This window comes from Oncorhynchus mykiss, chromosome 24 (genome assembly GCF_013265735.2).
Source record: "Oncorhynchus mykiss isolate Arlee chromosome 24, USDA_OmykA_1.1, whole genome shotgun sequence".
Lineage (NCBI taxonomy): Eukaryota > Metazoa > Chordata > Actinopteri > Salmoniformes > Salmonidae > Oncorhynchus > Oncorhynchus mykiss.
In genome coordinates, this window is record NC_048588.1 from 15,700,982 (window position 1) to 15,719,082 (window position 18,101).

At 44.9% G+C, this 18,101-nt stretch overlaps 1 protein-coding gene across 6 annotated transcripts in view; it reads right to left on the minus strand.

Annotated features, from left to right (window-relative positions):
* The window catches only part of LOC110503843 (breast carcinoma-amplified sequence 3), a 350,355-nt gene that overhangs the window by 22,662 nt on the left and 309,592 nt on the right, over positions 1-18,101 (minus strand). For all 6 annotated transcript variants that reach the window (XM_036961229.1, XM_036961230.1, XM_021582400.2 and 3 more), the window contains one exon: positions 6,428-6,595. In XM_036961229.1, coding sequence (XP_036817124.1) covers positions 6,428-6,595 — 168 coding nt within the window. The remainder of the gene's footprint in view (positions 1-6,427; positions 6,596-18,101) is intronic.

Below are 18,101 nucleotides of genomic sequence, written 5' to 3' on the forward strand. Positions count from 1 at the left end.
GTGTGTGTGTGTTTGTGTGGTGGTCTGCTGTGGTGTGTGTGTGTGTGTTTGTGTGGTGGTCTGCTGTGGTGTGTGTGTGTGTTTGTGTGGTGGTCTGCTGTGGTGTGTGTGTGTGTGTTTGTGTGGTGGTCTGCTGTGGTGTGTGTGTGTGTTTGTGTGGTGGTCTGCTGTGGTGTGTGTGTGTGTTTGTGTGGTGGTCTGCTGTGGCGTGTGTGTGTGTGTTTGTGTGGTGGTCTGCTGTGGTGTGTGTGTGTGTGTTTGTGTGGTGGTCTGCTGTGGTGTGTGTGTGTGTTTGTGTGGTGGTCTGCTGTGGTGTGTGTGTGTGTGTTTGTGTGGTGGTCTGCTGTGGTGTGTGTGTGTGTTTGTGTGGTGGTCTGCTGTGGTGTGTGTTTGTGTGGTGGTCTGCTGTGGTGTGTGTGTGTGTTTGTGTGGTGGTCTGCTGTGGTGTGTGTGTGTGTTTGTGTGGTGGTCTGCTGTGGCGTGTGTGTGTGTGTTTGTGTGGTGGTCTGCTGTGGTGTGTGTGTGTGTGTTTGTGTGGTGGTCTGCTGTGGTGTGTGTGTGTGTTTGTGTGGTGGTCTGCTGTGGTGTGTGTGTGTGTTTGTGTGGTGGCCTGCTGTGGCGTGTTTTGTTGGTCTTGTGATGGATATCTGTCTGTTAAAACAAGACTTGGTAGAAAGGAACTCAGTCAGTCACATAATCAACCTGGTAGTTTCTGCAAATGGCTACAAGAGGCTGTCCAAGTCAAACAGGAGATAGGAGCGTCATCACCAGACTACAGAAGGGAACAATAGAGGTTTTCACAGTGCTAACAGGAGGGTTGGAGTCTAGATTCTAGCCACGTGCCTTAATATACCCAATTTATCAAACATTATGAAACTGACTTCATGAAATGACTCACATATACTGGCCCCAAGAGGAATATTCATGTCCACATGCAATAAGTGAACTCTTTCTAGATATTCAGGGAGTAAAGAGTATTACTGTAAGATCAGATTGAAAAGCAGAATGCAAAAGTAAGAGGTGTTTATGTGTGTGGCAAACATGTGTATAGATAGAAAGGCCCTCTGCCCTTCTAACACGCTCTGTTTGTTCCTAAGTGGGACCCATAGACCTAACTTCATGGGTCCCCTGACAAGTCCCCAAACACACTGGAACGTACCACTCTCTTTGGTAGGGAGGAAATCCTCACTCCACACCAACAGATTACATCAACCGCTTGCTTTCTTCCAAACCACACAGTGAGACACACACTAAGACACACACTGACACACACACAGTGAGACAGACTGTGAGACAGACAGTGAGACAGACAGTGAGAAACACAGTGAGACACACAGTGAGACACACAGTGAGACAGACAGTGAGACACACAGTGAGACAGACAGTGAGACACACAGTGAGACACACAGTGAGACAGACAGTGAGACAGTGTGACAGACAGTGAGACAGACAGTGAGACAGACAGTGAGAAACACAGTGAGACAGACAGTGAGACACACAGTGAGACAGACAGTGAGACACACAGTGAGACACACAGTGAGACAGACAGTGAGACAGACAGTGAGACAGACAGTGAGACACACAGTGAGACACACAGTGAGACAGACAGTGAGACACACAGTGAGACACACAGTGAGACAGACAGTGAGACAGACAGTGAGACAGACAGTGAGACAGTGTGACAGACAGTGAGACAGACACGCACACGGTAATGTACATATAGACGAAAACCCAGTGCTCCATGTGATGGCAGAGGCAATGTTTTCTGTACCACGATAACATCAGATGAGAGGTGGAGCTCCTCCAAAACCAACACGCAAGAAGGTGGAATCAACCGGCCAAATCCCTCCAATAGCACACGGCAGTAGACCTAATTAATTCAATCATAAACCTATGTGGACTGCCATCCAACAATGTGCTAAATTACTTAGAACACAAGGACCTGGTATACACAGGGCCTGGAGGCGAGTCACATACTTCCTGGGTTTGGAGGGTCACACACACTGTTATTAACACAAAGCACATGCCCATTGAGGGTACAAAACATTAAGAACACCTTCCCTTTATTGAGTTGCATCCCCCTCTGCCCTCAGAACGGTCTCAAACCCAGCAGCGTTGCAGTTCTTGACACACTCAAACCGGTGCTGGCACCTACTACCATACCCTGTTCAAAGACAGATACATTTATTGTCTTGCCCATTCACCCTCTGAATGGCACACATACACAATCCATGTCTCAGCTGTCTCAAGGCTTAAAAATCGTGACAAAGTGACATCAATAAGGGATCATAGCTTTCACCTAGATTCACCTGGTCAGTCCGTCATGGAAAGAGCAGGTGTTCCTAATGTTTTGTACCCTCAGTGTATACAGACGCACACATACACATGCTTGTGCGCTCACACACACACAGTGTGTGTCCATCATTTTTGGATGCTGATAATGCTATACTGTAAATATTAGCGTTAACATGTGACGGCTGGTTGACAGAGGTAGTTGCATGTCTGACACACAGTAGATACCAGTCCCATTACAATGGCTCATAGGTCAGGGCTGGATCCTGAACGTGGCCTCCAGAAACACTGGCCTGACACTGTCTGAGGACAAAGGCTGGGTTATGTTATACTGGGGTTGGGCTGAGAGTAGACTAGGGCTGGAATATACTAAATTGCGCTGGGCTAAGAGAGGGGTCCTCCACACGGCTTCAATGGAATTCATGTTGGGTTGGCAGCATTAAGCAAAATCACATCTGCAACATTATGTTACTTGGACAAAACTAATTCCTGGAAGAGTATGTTCAGGAGTCAGGGCTTCCTGCCCCACCTCCTTATCTCCCTCTCTCTCTCCATCTATCCGTCTCTCTATCTGTCACCTGCCCCTGGCTGTGGCGACAGTAGGTCTCTGGCTCTGCGTGAGAACTCAATCTGTGTGACTGCAGGCTTTGTTCTGAGCGTGAGCCTGAGTGTGTGTGTGTGTGTGTTGAGGGAGAAATGTCAAAGAGGGTGATTTGTTACATCATCCAGCATTCCAATTCTCTCTCTCTGTGTGAGTGTGTGTGTGAGTGAGAGAAAGCCGGACAGAGAGATAATGTGTGTATGAGTGAATCCTTCAGGTCTTTGCCAATGGGGCCTGTGTGTGTGTGTGTGTGTGTGTGTGTGTGTGTGTGTGTGTGTGTGTGTGTGTGTGAGAGAGTGTGTGTGTGAGTGAGAGAAAGCCGGACAGAGAGATAATGTGTGTATGAGTGAATCCTTCAGGTCTTTGCCAATGGGGCCTGTGTGTGTGTGTGTGTGTGTGTGTGTGTGTGTGTGTGTGTGTGAGAGTGTGTGTGTGAGTGAGAGAAAGCCGGACAGAGAGATAATGTGTGTATGAGTGAATCCTTCAGGTCTATGTCAATGGGGCGTACAGTATGTCTAAGGATGGGGAAAGGGGAACTGGGCCCTGCACATCGAGACACTCTCTAAGCTATACACCATCTGGCCCTGCCCATCAAAGGCCTCTCTCTCTATGAACGTAACACACATACACTTTCTCTACATTACAGTCAGCCATCAACCAGACGTCCCTATTAGATTAGCCTCCATTACGTCCCAGTTATTCCCTGCTTGAAGCTTGGTGCCACTGTCACACAAAGACACAGGCCACATCCCAAATGGTACCCTATTCCATATAGTAGGGCCCATAGGCCTCTGGTCAAAAGTAGTGCACCACATAAGGAATAGGGTGTCGTTTTGGACGCATTCACAGTAAGACAGAATGGATGTGCATGTCTCAGACCCGGCTCCAGTTGACCCCTTCCAAACAATATTTAGCCCATTCCTCTATGTCTCCCTCAGGAAAGGGTTTTAAGTTCCTGTTTATAGGAGGGCCCAAGGCAGCGAAAAATGGGGGTAGATTGGATGCAATGTGATCAGTAATGAATTTTGCGTTGCATTAGAGGGGGCTGTAGCCGTAAAGATGGAGGGATAAGCGCCGACTACAAGTGTCCAGGAGTCAGCCCTTAATCTAATGACGAGCAGAGTCATAGACACAAGCAATTATAGCGGGAAGGAGAGAGCGAGAGAACGAGCGAGAGAGGAGGGGGAGCGAGAGAGTCCCAAAGAGTGTTCATTCCATGTGACTGCTAGTGCTGCTGCAGGGGCCTCTGTAAATGAATAGGTCCAAACAGCATTACGTTGTAATAGACGGGAAATGAGAGAAAGAGAGGGATTGCAGAGAGAGGGATGAGAACAGGGAGCGAGAGAAGGGTGAGAGAGATGGAGATGAGAGGAGGGGGGGTAGTTGATGCTAACACACATTAGGGCCTTGTGACTCTTTGCTGCTCCTAGTGGCAGTCTCCTCTCCCTATGAGAAACCCCTCTACCCCTCCACTCCCCCCATAAAAACCTCTTGTTCAGGAGAGGAAGAGCATCGCCACTTTAAAAATGAGTTCAACATTTGGATTGTCCGGATGGCTGACACACACACATGCAGGCCCACACACAAGTGTACATCCACACACTTTTTGCAAAACCTAACAAGCGTGATTAAGAGTAGCAGTTGAAGGAGAGTAAATTAAAGTTCACACAAAGCTAAGTAAATGAAGTTGACCACTATCACATTTCACTTGAGAGAACAAACGGTCAGTAAATTGGTGGAAAGATTGAAACCATTAAATTATTAATGATGACAAATGATTAATGAGTGTTTGTGTGCACACGCGCATGTACACAACCATTCAAAAAGCTTGGGGTCACTTAGAAATGACCTTGTTTTTTGAAAGAAAAGCAAATTTTTTGTCCATTAAAATAACATCAATTTGATCAGAAATACAGTGTAGACATTGTTAATGTTGTAAATGACCTTTGTAGCTGGAAACGGCTGATTTTTTTAATGGAATATCTACAGAGGCCCATTATCAGCAACCATCACTCCTGTGTTCCAATGGCACATTGTGTTAACTAATCCAAGTTTATCATTTTAAAAGGCTAATTGATCATTAGAAAACCCTTTTGCAATTATGTTAGCACAGCTGAAAACTGTTGTGCTGATTTAAAGAAGCAATAAAACTTTTGAACGGTAGTGTATGTGCGCATATGAGCAGGTACAGTGCCTTCAGAAAGTATTCAGAGCCCTTGACTTTTTACACATTTTGCTTGGTTACTTATTCTAAAATGTATCCACAAAATGTTTTCTCCTCATCAATTTCCACACAATACCCCATAATGACAAAGCAAAAAAACAGTTTTTTAAAATTATTTTTATTTTATTTTATATAAAAACGGATATATCACATTTACATAAGTATTCAGACCCTTTACTCAGTACTTTGTTGAAGCACCTTTGGCAGTGATTCTTGGGTATGATGCTACAAGCTTGGCACATCTGTATTTGGGGAGTTTCTCCCATTCTTCTCTGCAGATCCTCTCAAGCTCTGTCAGGTTGGATGGGTAGCGTTGCTGCACAGCTATTTTCAGGTCTCTCCAGAGTCGTTAGATCGGGTTCAAGTCCGGACTTTGGCGACTTGTCCCGAAGCCACTCCTGAGTTGTTTTGGCTGTGTGCTTAGGGTTGTTGTCCTGTTGGAAGCTGAACCTTTGCCCCAGTCTGAGGTCCTGAGTGCTCTGGAACAGGTTTTCATCAAGGATCTCTCTGTACTCTTCTCTGTTTATCTTTCCCTCAATTCTGACTAGTCTCCCAGTCCCTGCTGCTGAAAAACATCCTCACAGCATGATGCTGCTACCACCATGCTTCACTGTAGGGATGGTGCCAGGTTTCCTCCAGACGTGACGCTTGGCATTAAGGCCAAAGAGTTGAATCTTGGTTTCATCAGACCAGAAAATCTTGTTTCTCATGGTCTGAGAGTCTTTAGGTGTCTTTTGGCAAACTCAAAGCGGGCCGTCATGTGCCTTTTACTGAGGAGTGGCGTCCGTCTGGCCACGCTACCATTAAGGCCTGATTGGTCAACTGCTGCAGAGATGGCTGTCCTTCTGGAAGGTTCTCCCATCTCCACAGAGGAACTCTAGAGCTCTGTCAGAGTGACCATTGGGCTCTTGGTCACCTCCCTGACCAGAACTTCTTCCATTTAAGAATGATGGAGGTCACTGAGTTCTTGGGGACCTTCAATGCTGCATAAATGTTTTGGTACCCTTCCCCAGATCTGTGCCTTGACACAGTCCTGCCTCCGAGCTCTACGGACAATTAATTCGACCTCATGGCTTGGTTTCTGCTCTGACATGCACTAACTGTGGGACCTTATATAGACAGTAGTTACCTTTCCAAATGTCCAATCAATTGAATTTTCCACAGGTGGACTCCAATCAAGTTTTAGAATAAGGCTGTAGCGTAACAAAATGTGGAAAAAGTCAAGGGGTCTGAAAGCCTTCCGAAGGCACTGCATGTGTGAGATTATGTGTGCGTGTCTGTGTATGGGTTAGTGTATGTTTATGACTGACCGGTAGCCGAGCCCACTATGTCTCTGGATGGTGACTCTGACATGGCGTCTGCCAGCCTCTCTCTCAGCCCCTCCTCGGTGGACTCCACAGAGCTCATGTGACGCAGGCCAAAGCTCTCTGGCCAGCTGCCACACACCTCCAGCAGAGTCACACTGCGGTCAAACGTCCCTGGAACACAAACGCCACCATTTAGAGACGGTCAGCACAACACAACCACACACACAGTCAATAGAAACCCAAAACCTAGTCAGTTAAGGTACACACAGTAGAAATGAGATATATGATCTGTTAAAGTGCACACTGATCAGTTTAACCATACACACTGTCAAAATACAAGCAAGAATCTTCTGATAGTCAGTATAACGGCATGCTCGCAATTGCACACTTAGTCAGTCCAACCACATACACCACAGTCAGTCCAAATACACAACCACATTCACAACCACACACTAAATCCATATAACCACACAGATGGTCAAGTGGAGTACTGCCATCAAACACTTAAGCTGTGTTTGAATACTCATACTAACCGCACTAACTGTACTATTTGTGATGTACATTGAGTATGTAGTATGCTTATTGGTTTTAGTATGGATATAGTTATTATGCCAAATCTTCCTGGATGTCGTGCTACATTCCCCCAAAATTCGAAGAACACATGCAGTGGACACAATTCCCATGATTTTAGGGTCCATAATGCAATTCTCCAGAAAATGGGCGTGGTACCACAACATTTTCAGATTTGAAGAAAATGGCGGAAAATATGCAGTCAAAGTCCGACGAGAGCGGATACAAATGTATTGCTTTAACTAATTATGACAAATTTTAAGAGACTGTTGAGCAACGTAATAAAAAAGTAATGACTTTTCAAATAAGTTACACGTTATGTTGGCTGTCAGTTAGCAACGCTAGCCTTACGAACTGCATAGCATTATAGCAGTTGCTTGTATGTACTGGTATGTTAGCTAGCTACCTAACGTTAGTTGGCTACTAGTACATCGAACTTGCCAGTATATTAACTATATGCTATCCAACTAACTACCCAACATTTATTGACTTGATTATTCACTTTATTCTTATCTAAGTGGTATAGTCGCTGTGTGTTCTCAATGGACATTGTTAAAGATGTCTAGTTAGTTATTTGTTATGCTAACAAGCTAGCAAGAAGTTGCATAGCAACAGCATCAACTTCCAGTAGACAGGCGAAGTGCTAGTACACTCAACTGAAATAATACAATTTGTTTACAGTACACTAACATGAACAAATAGTATGTATAGTTGAAGTCGGAAGTTTACATACACTTAGGTTGGAGTCATTAAAACTAGTTTTTAAACCACTCCACAAATTTCTTGTTAATTAACAAATATAGTTTTGGCAAGTCGGTTAGGACATCTACTTTGTGCATGTGTAGCAGTGTGATGTTGCTCCCCTAGATTATGCACCAAACTGTACACAAGGACAACTTCAAATAAGCGGTCAAGAGGGGATGTTAATAATTTGATAATAATTCAGTGTGTAAAATGTAATTACAGCTGCATAGCTAATGTTATTCTTTGGTGTACAAACACTTTTTCATATCAATATTGTACATACATGTGATTGTAAAAGTTGTGTATATTTTGGTTTGGTCCATCGCGGGTTATCAGTATTTCCATACCCCCTTATTGTTCTCTTTTGCCTGACCTTCAGCTAGAAAGGTATGTTGTCCTTGGCTCCGAAATGGTTCAATATAAAACCGTCAAAATGTTACACAATGTGCTGTTGTGCAACCATAAGTTTTGTTACAATGTGGATAATATAAAGATTTATGTTAACAAGTTTCACCAAGCTCGCTAACTAGGGTACCTATTGTAACTTGTGAGTACTTGGGACAGTGTTTGAGTGAGTTTCTATGTGCTCGCACAGGTGCCTGAGAACTGTGATTGCGCCAAGGGCTAAAATATTGTGTGTTGTCTCTTCGTGTGCAGGTATGTCTTTTATTTTGTCCGAATTATGCTCTATATCATTTTACTTGTATTGTATGGTGTGCTCTTGTGCACTGAATGTGTGCACGCAGCAAGGTGCTTGAGAGCTGTGACTGCGCCAAGGGCTAAAATATTGTGTGTTGTCTCTTTGTGTGCAGGGCAAATAAAAATAATCCAACCAGCAGACCCCCAGTTGTGGCAGTGTCCTACATACACTAAGTTGACTGTGCCTTTAAACAGCTTGGAAAATTCCAGAAAATGATGCCATGGCTTTAGAAGCTTCTGATAGGCTAATTGACATCATTTGAGTCAATTGGAGGTGTACCTGTGGATGTATTTCAAGGCCTACCTTCAAACTCGGTGCCTCTTTGCTTGACATCATGGGAAAATAAAAAGAAATGAGCCAAGACCTCAGAAAAAAATGTGTAGACTTCCACAAGTCTGGTTAATCCTTGGGAGCAATTTACAAACACCTGAAGGTACCACGTTCATCTGTACAAACAATTGTACGCAAGTATAAACACCATGGGACCACGCAGCCATTATACCCCTCAGGAAGGAGACCCATTCTGTCTCCTAGATATGAGCATACTTTGGTACGAAAAATGCAAATCAATCCCAGAACAACAGCAAAGGACCTACTGGAGGAAACAGCCAGAAGAGGACTGGCCACCCCTCACAGCCTGGTTCCTCTCTAGGTTTCTTCCTGGGCTCTGGCCTTTCTAGGGAGTGTTTCCTAGCCACCGTGCTTCTACATCTGCATTGCTTGCTGTTTGGGGTTTTAGTCTGGGTTTTAGTCTGGGTTTCTGTACAGCACTTTGTGACATCAGTTGATGTAATAATGGCTTTATAAAGACATTTGATTGATTGATTGATTGATTGAAGATGCTGGAGGAAACAGGTACAAAATGATCTATATCCACAGTAAAATGAGTCCTATATCGACATAACCTGAAATGCCGCTTAGCAAGGAAGAAGTCACTGCTCCAAAACCGCCATAAAAAAGCCAGACTACGGTTGCAACTGCACATGGGGACAAAGATCGTACTTTTTGGAGAAATGTCCTCTAGTCTGATGAAACAAAAATAGAACTGTTTGGCCATAATGACCATCGTTATGTTTGGAGGAAAAAGGGGGAGGCTTGCAAGCCGAAGAACACCATCCCAACCATAAAGCACGGGGGTGGCAGCATCATGTTGTGGGGGCACTTAGCTGCAGGAGGGACTGGTGCACTTCACAAAATAGATGGCATCATGATGTAGGAAAATTATGTGGATATATTGAAGCAACATCTCAAGACACCAGGATGTTAAAGCTTGGTAGCAAATGGGTCTTCCAAATGGACAATGACCCCAAGCATACTTCCAAAGTTGTGATAAAATGGCTTAAGGACAACAAAGTCAAGATATTGGAGTGGCCATCACAAAGCCCTGGCCTCAATCCTGTAGAAATTTGTGGGCAGAACTGAAAAAGTTTGTGCGAGCAAGGAGGTCTACAAACCCGACTCTGTTACACCAGCTCTGTCAGGAGGAATGGGCAAAAATTCACCCAACTTAATGTGGGAAGCTTGTGGAAGGCTACCCGAAATGTTAGACCCAAGTTAAACAATTTAAAGGCAACGCTACCAAATACTAATTGAGTGTATGTAAACTTCTGACCCACTGGGAATGTGATGAAAGAAATAAAAGCTGAAATAAATCATTCTCTCCACTACTTTTCTGACATTTCACATTCTTAAAATAAAGTTGTGATCCTAACTAGCCTAAGACAGGGAGTTTTTACTAGGATTAAATGTCAGGAATTGTGAAAAACTGAGTTTAAATGTATTTGGCTCAGGTGTAACTTCAACTGTACACTCATTAAGTATGTAGTATACATACACACTGAATTAAGTCAAGAGATTTAGTAGCTGGGACAAAGGCTGCAGCTACTGACTATGGCCCTGGTTAAAGGGATACTTCGGGATTTTGGCAATGAAGCCCAGTCACTGCGCTAACGCTAGAAAACCCTGCTAGCAGGGCGAGTGGATGGGAGGGATGGCATCAAACTAGGGAAAGTTAAGAGCCACTGGACTGATAAACAGAGGAAAGAGAGAGACAGGCAGATGTTGAGAAAGACAATGACTGACAGAAAAGGAGACATGATAGAGCAGAGGAAAGAAAAAGGTAAAACAGAGAAGGAAATAGAGAGAAAAACACCAGAACAAGACTGGAATGATCTTTATCATAGAAGAACTGCTATTGTTTGGTTCTCTGGTGGTTGTTTGCTGGTTGTTATTTGGGGGTTGTTATTTGGTTCTCTCTACCTGACACCTTGTCCCCTGGCCCAGACTGGGTCTATGTTATCAGAAGGAGCAGCGACAGTGGACTCTTTGATCTCAGAGTTAAGTTCAGTGGCTATCTAGGCCCTAGGTGTATGGAGGTCTGGCCAGCCTCAGCCACACTCCAGCCCACTGACAAGCTCTAATGCTGGGGCGAGAGCCTGCACGGGCTGCCCTGACTGGCCTGGTTTTACACACAGATAGGAAGGACCAGGTCTCCACTTGGCTATCTGCTGTTAAGACACACACTACACCGGGCCAGGCAGGAGAAGCTGATAACTTTGAACCACTTCATAAAGAATCTGTGTGTGTGACTCCTCAAAAGATCCCCCCTTGCCAGCAGGCCCACAATCAAAGCCATGGCCAAGAGCCTGTGTGCAGGGTGTTGTGGTGTGTGTGTGAGAGAGAACAGTAGCCCTGTGTGCCACAATAGCGCTCTTGAAGGTGACATGATGTTATTATGGTTACCAAGCGGTTGATTTGATGTTTTACCACAGTGTGGAATTGAATTTCCACCGTTAAAACAACCCTCCGGCAATGCTGTGAAATGTGGCCTATCTTTCTGAGACCTCACTATGCTGGTATGTGAACCGTGAGCTAGTTCATTTGTTTACATGGGCTGAGTATGTAATGAGTAAGTAATGCATGTAATTGAGGTGTGCAAGCTTGTGTTAGGCTGTGTCTGCGTGAGCGTCAGTGTGTCCTCCTGAATTCACTGTCACAGCACTTCAGACGCTCTATGGAGACTTCCTTCACAAATCTATTAACCCATCAGTCTCAATTAACATGATGGCAGGACCCTAATGGTACGACCTAATTTCTCTCTCACTCACAGTCACACACACACACACACACACACACACACACACCCACACACCCACCCACCCACTCACTCACCCTGGGGTGTTCACATCAACAACTACAGAGCAAAAACATTAAACACAACACAGAAACCATTACACCAAAGTATGTGGTTTTAATTACTATTCCAAAACCACCATGACACTGGCCAAATTGACAATTTTGGACTATATAGATGTAACCCCCAGAGAATGATGAGCCAGATATGTAGCTGTCATGGTCAGTAGTCCCCCCCCCCCCTCTCTCCCTGCATCAGGGGTGATGTCTGTTCGTTTATCCCATGTGTAACTGTGTTGTTGTTTTTGTCACACTGCTGTGCTTTATCTTGGCCAGGTCGCAGTTGTAAATGAGAACCTGTTCTCAACTGGCCTACCTGGTTAAATAAAGGTGAAATAAATAAAAATGTCTCCATGCTCCAGCATGTGACAGCAAGTCCCACTCCTCCACTCCGGTCATTATCATGATGATGCTAATGAAATAACAGCCAGACTCCTCAGGGTTTGTAGGAACCGAGGGGCGTAGTGAGTGTAGAGCAGCAGGAGGGGATTCTTCCTCTGCAGGGTGGGGCTTTGCTTCTCCATCCCTCTTTTCATTTTTCACTGACAATGTTCTAGGAACAACTAAAACATGAGGACATGATGTTCACAAGCATTTTAGTGACAGGAGAGAGAGAGAAGAGACAGAGGGGAGAGAGAGAGTGAGAGAGAGAAGCGAGATGAGAAAGATAGCAGGGAGAAGAGAGAACGAGACAGGGAGGATGTGGACAGACCCACATTTTTTCATCATGGTTAAACTAAAACCCAGGCTGGATTAGTTCTCTCCCAGCTGTTGGTTCACCGCCACACCGACTGAAGATCAGGTCCTACTGATCTCTCCCAACGCTAGTTTCCTTAAAGACTTAATCAGTGTGTGTGTGTTCACATTTACAACAGGGCAACAGCTCTGGATGGCACAGCTGGACACAAACACACACTGCACGCAACGCATAACAACCGGCCACAAGCCATCATCTCTGGGCTACCTGGTTGCTAAACAGCCTAATGACGGGAGGCTAACGGTTGGCTAGCTGATAGCGGTAATTCAATTAGGCTTTACTGCAGGGGGGTGTCATTAGAGTGATGGAGCTAACGAGGCTTAGTGCTGTAAACGGAGGGTTGTGACTCTGGGACGGCAGTTATTTGTGTTGGAAAAACAAATGCCTTCTGGTAACAAACATGCCACTGCGTAAATCACGATTTGACCGGAGGGAAGGTGACAGAGGTGTACATTTGGAAAGATACAGACTAACCCTCTGAGTTGGACCTGGGCAGCCTGTACCTGGAGCAGGGAGGGCATGGCTGTCTTGGTGTGATGACTAGCTGGGATGTGAGGCGGCAGACTTGAGGTTGAGGCTGTGTCTTAATCAGTAGGCTCTGTCCTCACAGTGGTTGTGAAACACACACACTTCTTCTTACGCTGTGAACCAAGTCTGACAGAGTGTGTGTGACAGTGGCCAGGCAGGGCCATGGAGACAGGAGTCAGTGAAAGAGTGGAGAGCTGCCTGCCAGAGTAGTTTAGTGGTGGGCGACATGTTAGTGTTAATGGAGATGGATTAACAGCTGTGATAGGTAGCTAGGAGGTCTCTCTTTGCTCTTCACTAGATACCCTTTCTTTCATTACACTAGGCCCTGCTTTTAAATACATTTACCCCCCCCCCCTCCCCTCTCTCTCCTGGGTCGGCTGAGTACTAGTAATCCTTTCAATAGTGGGGCTTGCCCGGGGCCAAAGACTCACGCCCGCGCACACATACACACTTACAAACACGCATGCGCGGCTGCGCTCACATAGTCATCACACAGAACACGTAAGCATGCACGCACGCACACAGACACACACACACGTAAGCGCACACACACGTAAGCACACACACACACACACACACACACACACACACACACACAGAGGCTCTTCACTTTGCACCTCCCTGTTTAAAGCCAGTTTAAAGGAGAGTCAGAGGCGCAATGATGGCTAGCTCACGATTAGCCTTAAACCTTTAATAGGTGAGACGGTCTCTGCACTGTGTGTGGTACTGTCAGACAGACTTCAAAGTCTCTGAGACACATATGCACACACACATACATTAACACGCCTCTGTACTGTAGTGTGTTTACATACAGTTCTGACTAGGGTTGTTACCGTGACCATATTACCGCCACACCTGCGGTCACGAGTCATGAGGGCAGTCAAATTCCATGTGACTGTTTAGTCACGGTAACTAGGCTTCTCCAAGCGCTGATGATGCTGATGGTCATTACTAGCCTACCAAACGTGCTAACTGCCTGGTACTCAGCACACTATTGTCCCGCTAATAACTCTGACATCAAGGCAAATGTAATCGAAAATTGAATCAAACACTTCATGAGAGCTCATGTTGCCAACATTTCTATAGGCAGGCTCTGAAACTGCGGAGAAAACAAAGTGAAGGTCTCTATTAAAAAGAGGATCTTTCTATTGGCTAGGTCTACTATATTTCCATCTCAACTTTCCTAATATTAAGCACATTGGTCATCTTTACAACAGGAGTATAGCCTACCTGGCTGACATCAAAATTAACCACATGAAAAGCATCCTCCCTTCCCTATTTATGTATTTTCCCCCGTTGCCCCTGTTTCGATACAGGTGCATGACAATGGTTCATTCTAAATCAAAACAAATTTCACATGTATATATTATTTAGTATATGTAAAGACAAGATTAAATCAAGAATAGTCTGATGGGTGACAATATTACCCTGTCACTCTGTGAATTATGCATTATCACTTGTGAATGATGCCAAGCATAAGAAACTGCCTTGTTTTTTGCGACTTTTTCGAATCATAGTCGCACACCTCATGTAGCCTAGCCCATAGGCCTATATGTTTTGATAAGGTTTGTATCACACCTCATGTAGCCTAGCCCATAGGTCTATATGTTTTGATAAGGTTTGTATCACACCTCATGTAGCCTAGCCCATAGGTCTATATGTTTTGATAAGGTTTGTATCACACCTCATGTAGCCTAGCCCATAGGCCTATATGTTTTGATAAGGTTTGTATCACACCTCATGTAGCCTAGCCCATAGGCCTATATGTTTTGATAAGGTTTGTATCACACCTCATGTAGCCTAGCCCATAGGCCTATATGTTTTGATAAGGTTTGTATCACAACTAAAGTGGACAAATGACTTCTTAAAAGTAAGCACATTAATCCGCTTTACAAGGCTTTTCTCTTTCTTTCTCTCTCTCTTCTCTTGGAGGACCTGAGCCCAAGAACCATGCCTCAGGACTACCTGGCCTGATGACTCCTTGCTGTCCCCAGTCCACCGGGTCATGCTGCTGCTCCAATTTCAACTGTTCTGCCTGCGGCTATGGAACCCTGACCTGTTCACTGGACGTGCTACCTGTCCCAGACCTGGTCCCGGACCTCTCTGAGGTGCTGACCTGTTGCACCCTCTACAACCACTGTGATTATTATTACCTGACCCTGCTGGTCATCTATGAATGTTTGAACATCTTGGCCATGTTCTGTTATAATCTCCACCCAGAAGAGGACTGGCCACCCCTCAGAGCCTGGTTCCTCTCTAGGTTTCTTCCTAGGTTCTGGCCATTCTAGGGAGATTTTCCTAGCCACCGTGCTTCTACACCTGCATCGCTTGCTGTTTGGGGTTTAGGGCTGGGTTTCTGTACAGCACTTTTGTGAGATCGATTGAATTTGATTGATAAGCAGCGAGTGAGTTTCAAGCTTGGGGAAGATAATTTTCACCATAAAAATGCACCTTTATAATAAAAGCATTACATGCATAATTGCAATTGTGTTGACTTTGATAATGGTGTTTTCCCGCTAATGAAACATTTGCGCTTATAAACTACTGCCATGTGCACATTGATGCGCTTATAATGTGAAGAAGGTCCAATAGTTCATCAACATTTTAAGCTAAATGTTCTGATCTGTTTCGTCAGCCACATGGCGTAAAATGTTTATGCTAGTTGTTGTATTAACTTGGGATTTATTGCACCCCACAACGTGCCCAGACTATGCTTAGAATATTTATTTCTCGCACAGAATAGGTCAACTTTTATACTAACGGGAATAGTAGATTGATATAGGCTAGTGTTTTTGCTGTTCGTTAGGCCTACTCATCTTATTGGATGACGAAACGTAAATGTGGACAGTACTTCCAATATCTTCAATATGCACCTCGGAATTGGATAAGGACATGCGCAGTTGCGTCCCTGATGTGTCTGTCTTCACTTGTAGCCTGTGAGAAAGACCTGATTATGTAATGGAGAGCCATGTGAGTGAGATGCGCTTCAGATTGCGTTGCACTCAGGGAGAAGGGCATCACGCAGCACTCAGGGAGAAGGGCACCACACAGCACTCAGGGAGAAGGGCACCACGCAGCACTCAGGGCACCACGCAGCACTCAGGGAGAAGGGCACCACGCAGCACTCAGGGAGAAGGGCATCACGCAGCACTCAGGGAGAAGGGCACCACGCAGCACTCAGGGAGAAGGGCACCACGCAACACTCAGGGAGAAGGGCACCACGCAGCACTCAGGGAGAAGGGCACCACGCAGCACTCAGGGAGAAGGGCACCACGCAGCACTCAGGGAGAAGGGCACCATGCAGCACTCAGGGAGAAGGGCATCACGCAGCACTCAGGGAGAAGGGCACCACGCAGCACTCAGGGAGAAGGGCACCACGCAGCACTCAGGGAGAAGGGCATCACGCAGCACTCAGGGAGAAGGGCATCACGCAGCACTCAGGGAGAAGGGCGCCATGCAGCACTCAGGGAGAAGGGCATGACACAGCACTCAGGGAGAAGGACACAATGCAGTACTCTGGGCCACAAAAGGCATAGATTTTTTTTTAGGGTGCATTACGGCCACAAAGGGGATGTCGCCGTGAAATTCGAGGCATTATGAAGTGCTTGTCAAATTGTGAATGAGAGACTGAGTGCGTACAGACTACACAAAAAACTAAGTAGAGCTCATTCCTTTCAAGCTGCTTTTTTCAAATCATTAGTTTCATCATGCAGCCTTATAATGTACAAAAAAATCTAAACATATAGCCCAATGTTTGTAAAACAACTATAGTTACATTAATAACTAACTTAAGCATTTAGGAGTACCTATTGCTTTCTTAACCTCTCAACACAGAATAGCCACATGTGCGCACTCCCTCAAATCTAGAAAATATTTCAATTTCATTCAGCTTTGTTCAATTGTATTCTTCATACTATAAAATACTATAAAATAATGCCAAGGAATTGTAAGCAAATCTTGTTTGCTAAATGAACTAGTGTAGCCCACAGTCATTTGGCATAGCCACATCAGGACAAATCAGAGTATGCTTATCTGTTCTTCTGAAATAAACTACATCATGCTTCTTTAGATCTGTCTCAAATAAGTAAGTGATTTATTGTGAAGGTCTTGTTACATGGATTTATTAGACTTTTAAAACGTAGATGTTCCAAAAGTCTGCATCAGTGGCCTGTAGGCTATGTGTGGAAGACAGCAGATGCTAAATGTGTTTATGTTAATTAACGGTCAATTACCGTGAGACCGGCAGTTGTTTGCTTGACAATCACCGGCTGACGTAATTTCGTGACCGCCACAGCCCTATATCTGACCCACATGCTCTCTCTCGGTGGGGGGACCTTGAGGGCAACAGCATGGTCTTTGAACCGTTTCAATAGGGAAAGTAAAGGGTCTAAAAGTGGCGGAAGGTTCAGTCAGTGAGATCAAAGGATAGAAGGGAGATAAGACCTCATTGTCCCAACAACATAACCCCCATACCAGGACGGTGAGAGTGACAAGGACGCAGATATCCCAGCAGATAATCACTCTCTGTTCTCTCTCTGTGTGTGGGATTAGACCTGTGACTCAGCCTGTCTCCCTTCTAATCTGAAACTGGAACCTTCATCATCAAAATGGCTGATAACGGGATACTGCAAATGCTGCACAGATTGTGGCTTGGAAAAACTTCATGTGTGTGTGTCAATGTACACGTGACTGCACCGTGTAGTTCCCAAACACACCAGTGCCATATGTTCATGTGTTTTGACCCAATGGTACCACACATATGTGTCTGTGTTTGCACACGCATCATGTAAAAACACAGAGCACCATGTGATGTGTGTCTTCTTCAGTACTGATTATGCTGGCTTGTCAAATGAAGTGGTGTGCACACAGTTATGAGGGCACCTGAGAGGGGACAGATTGGCTATCGAGAGCACACACACACCTCCCGATATAAATTATTGATAGAGTACGAGAGGCCTGGCATGATGCAGGCTGGGTCTCTGGTGTAGAGAGCAGAAAAATATGGCAACATGGTTTATTCCTGGATAGGAATGTTCGCCATCTTATCAACACAATAAAATATAGATTTTTTTCAAAGCAGTTTTAGGTTTAAAATATTATCTTTGGAATCCAGTCATAGGTTAGTCAGAATATTGACTGGGTCGTTATTTATCATATTACAGTCTATGTTCTAACTAGGCCAACCT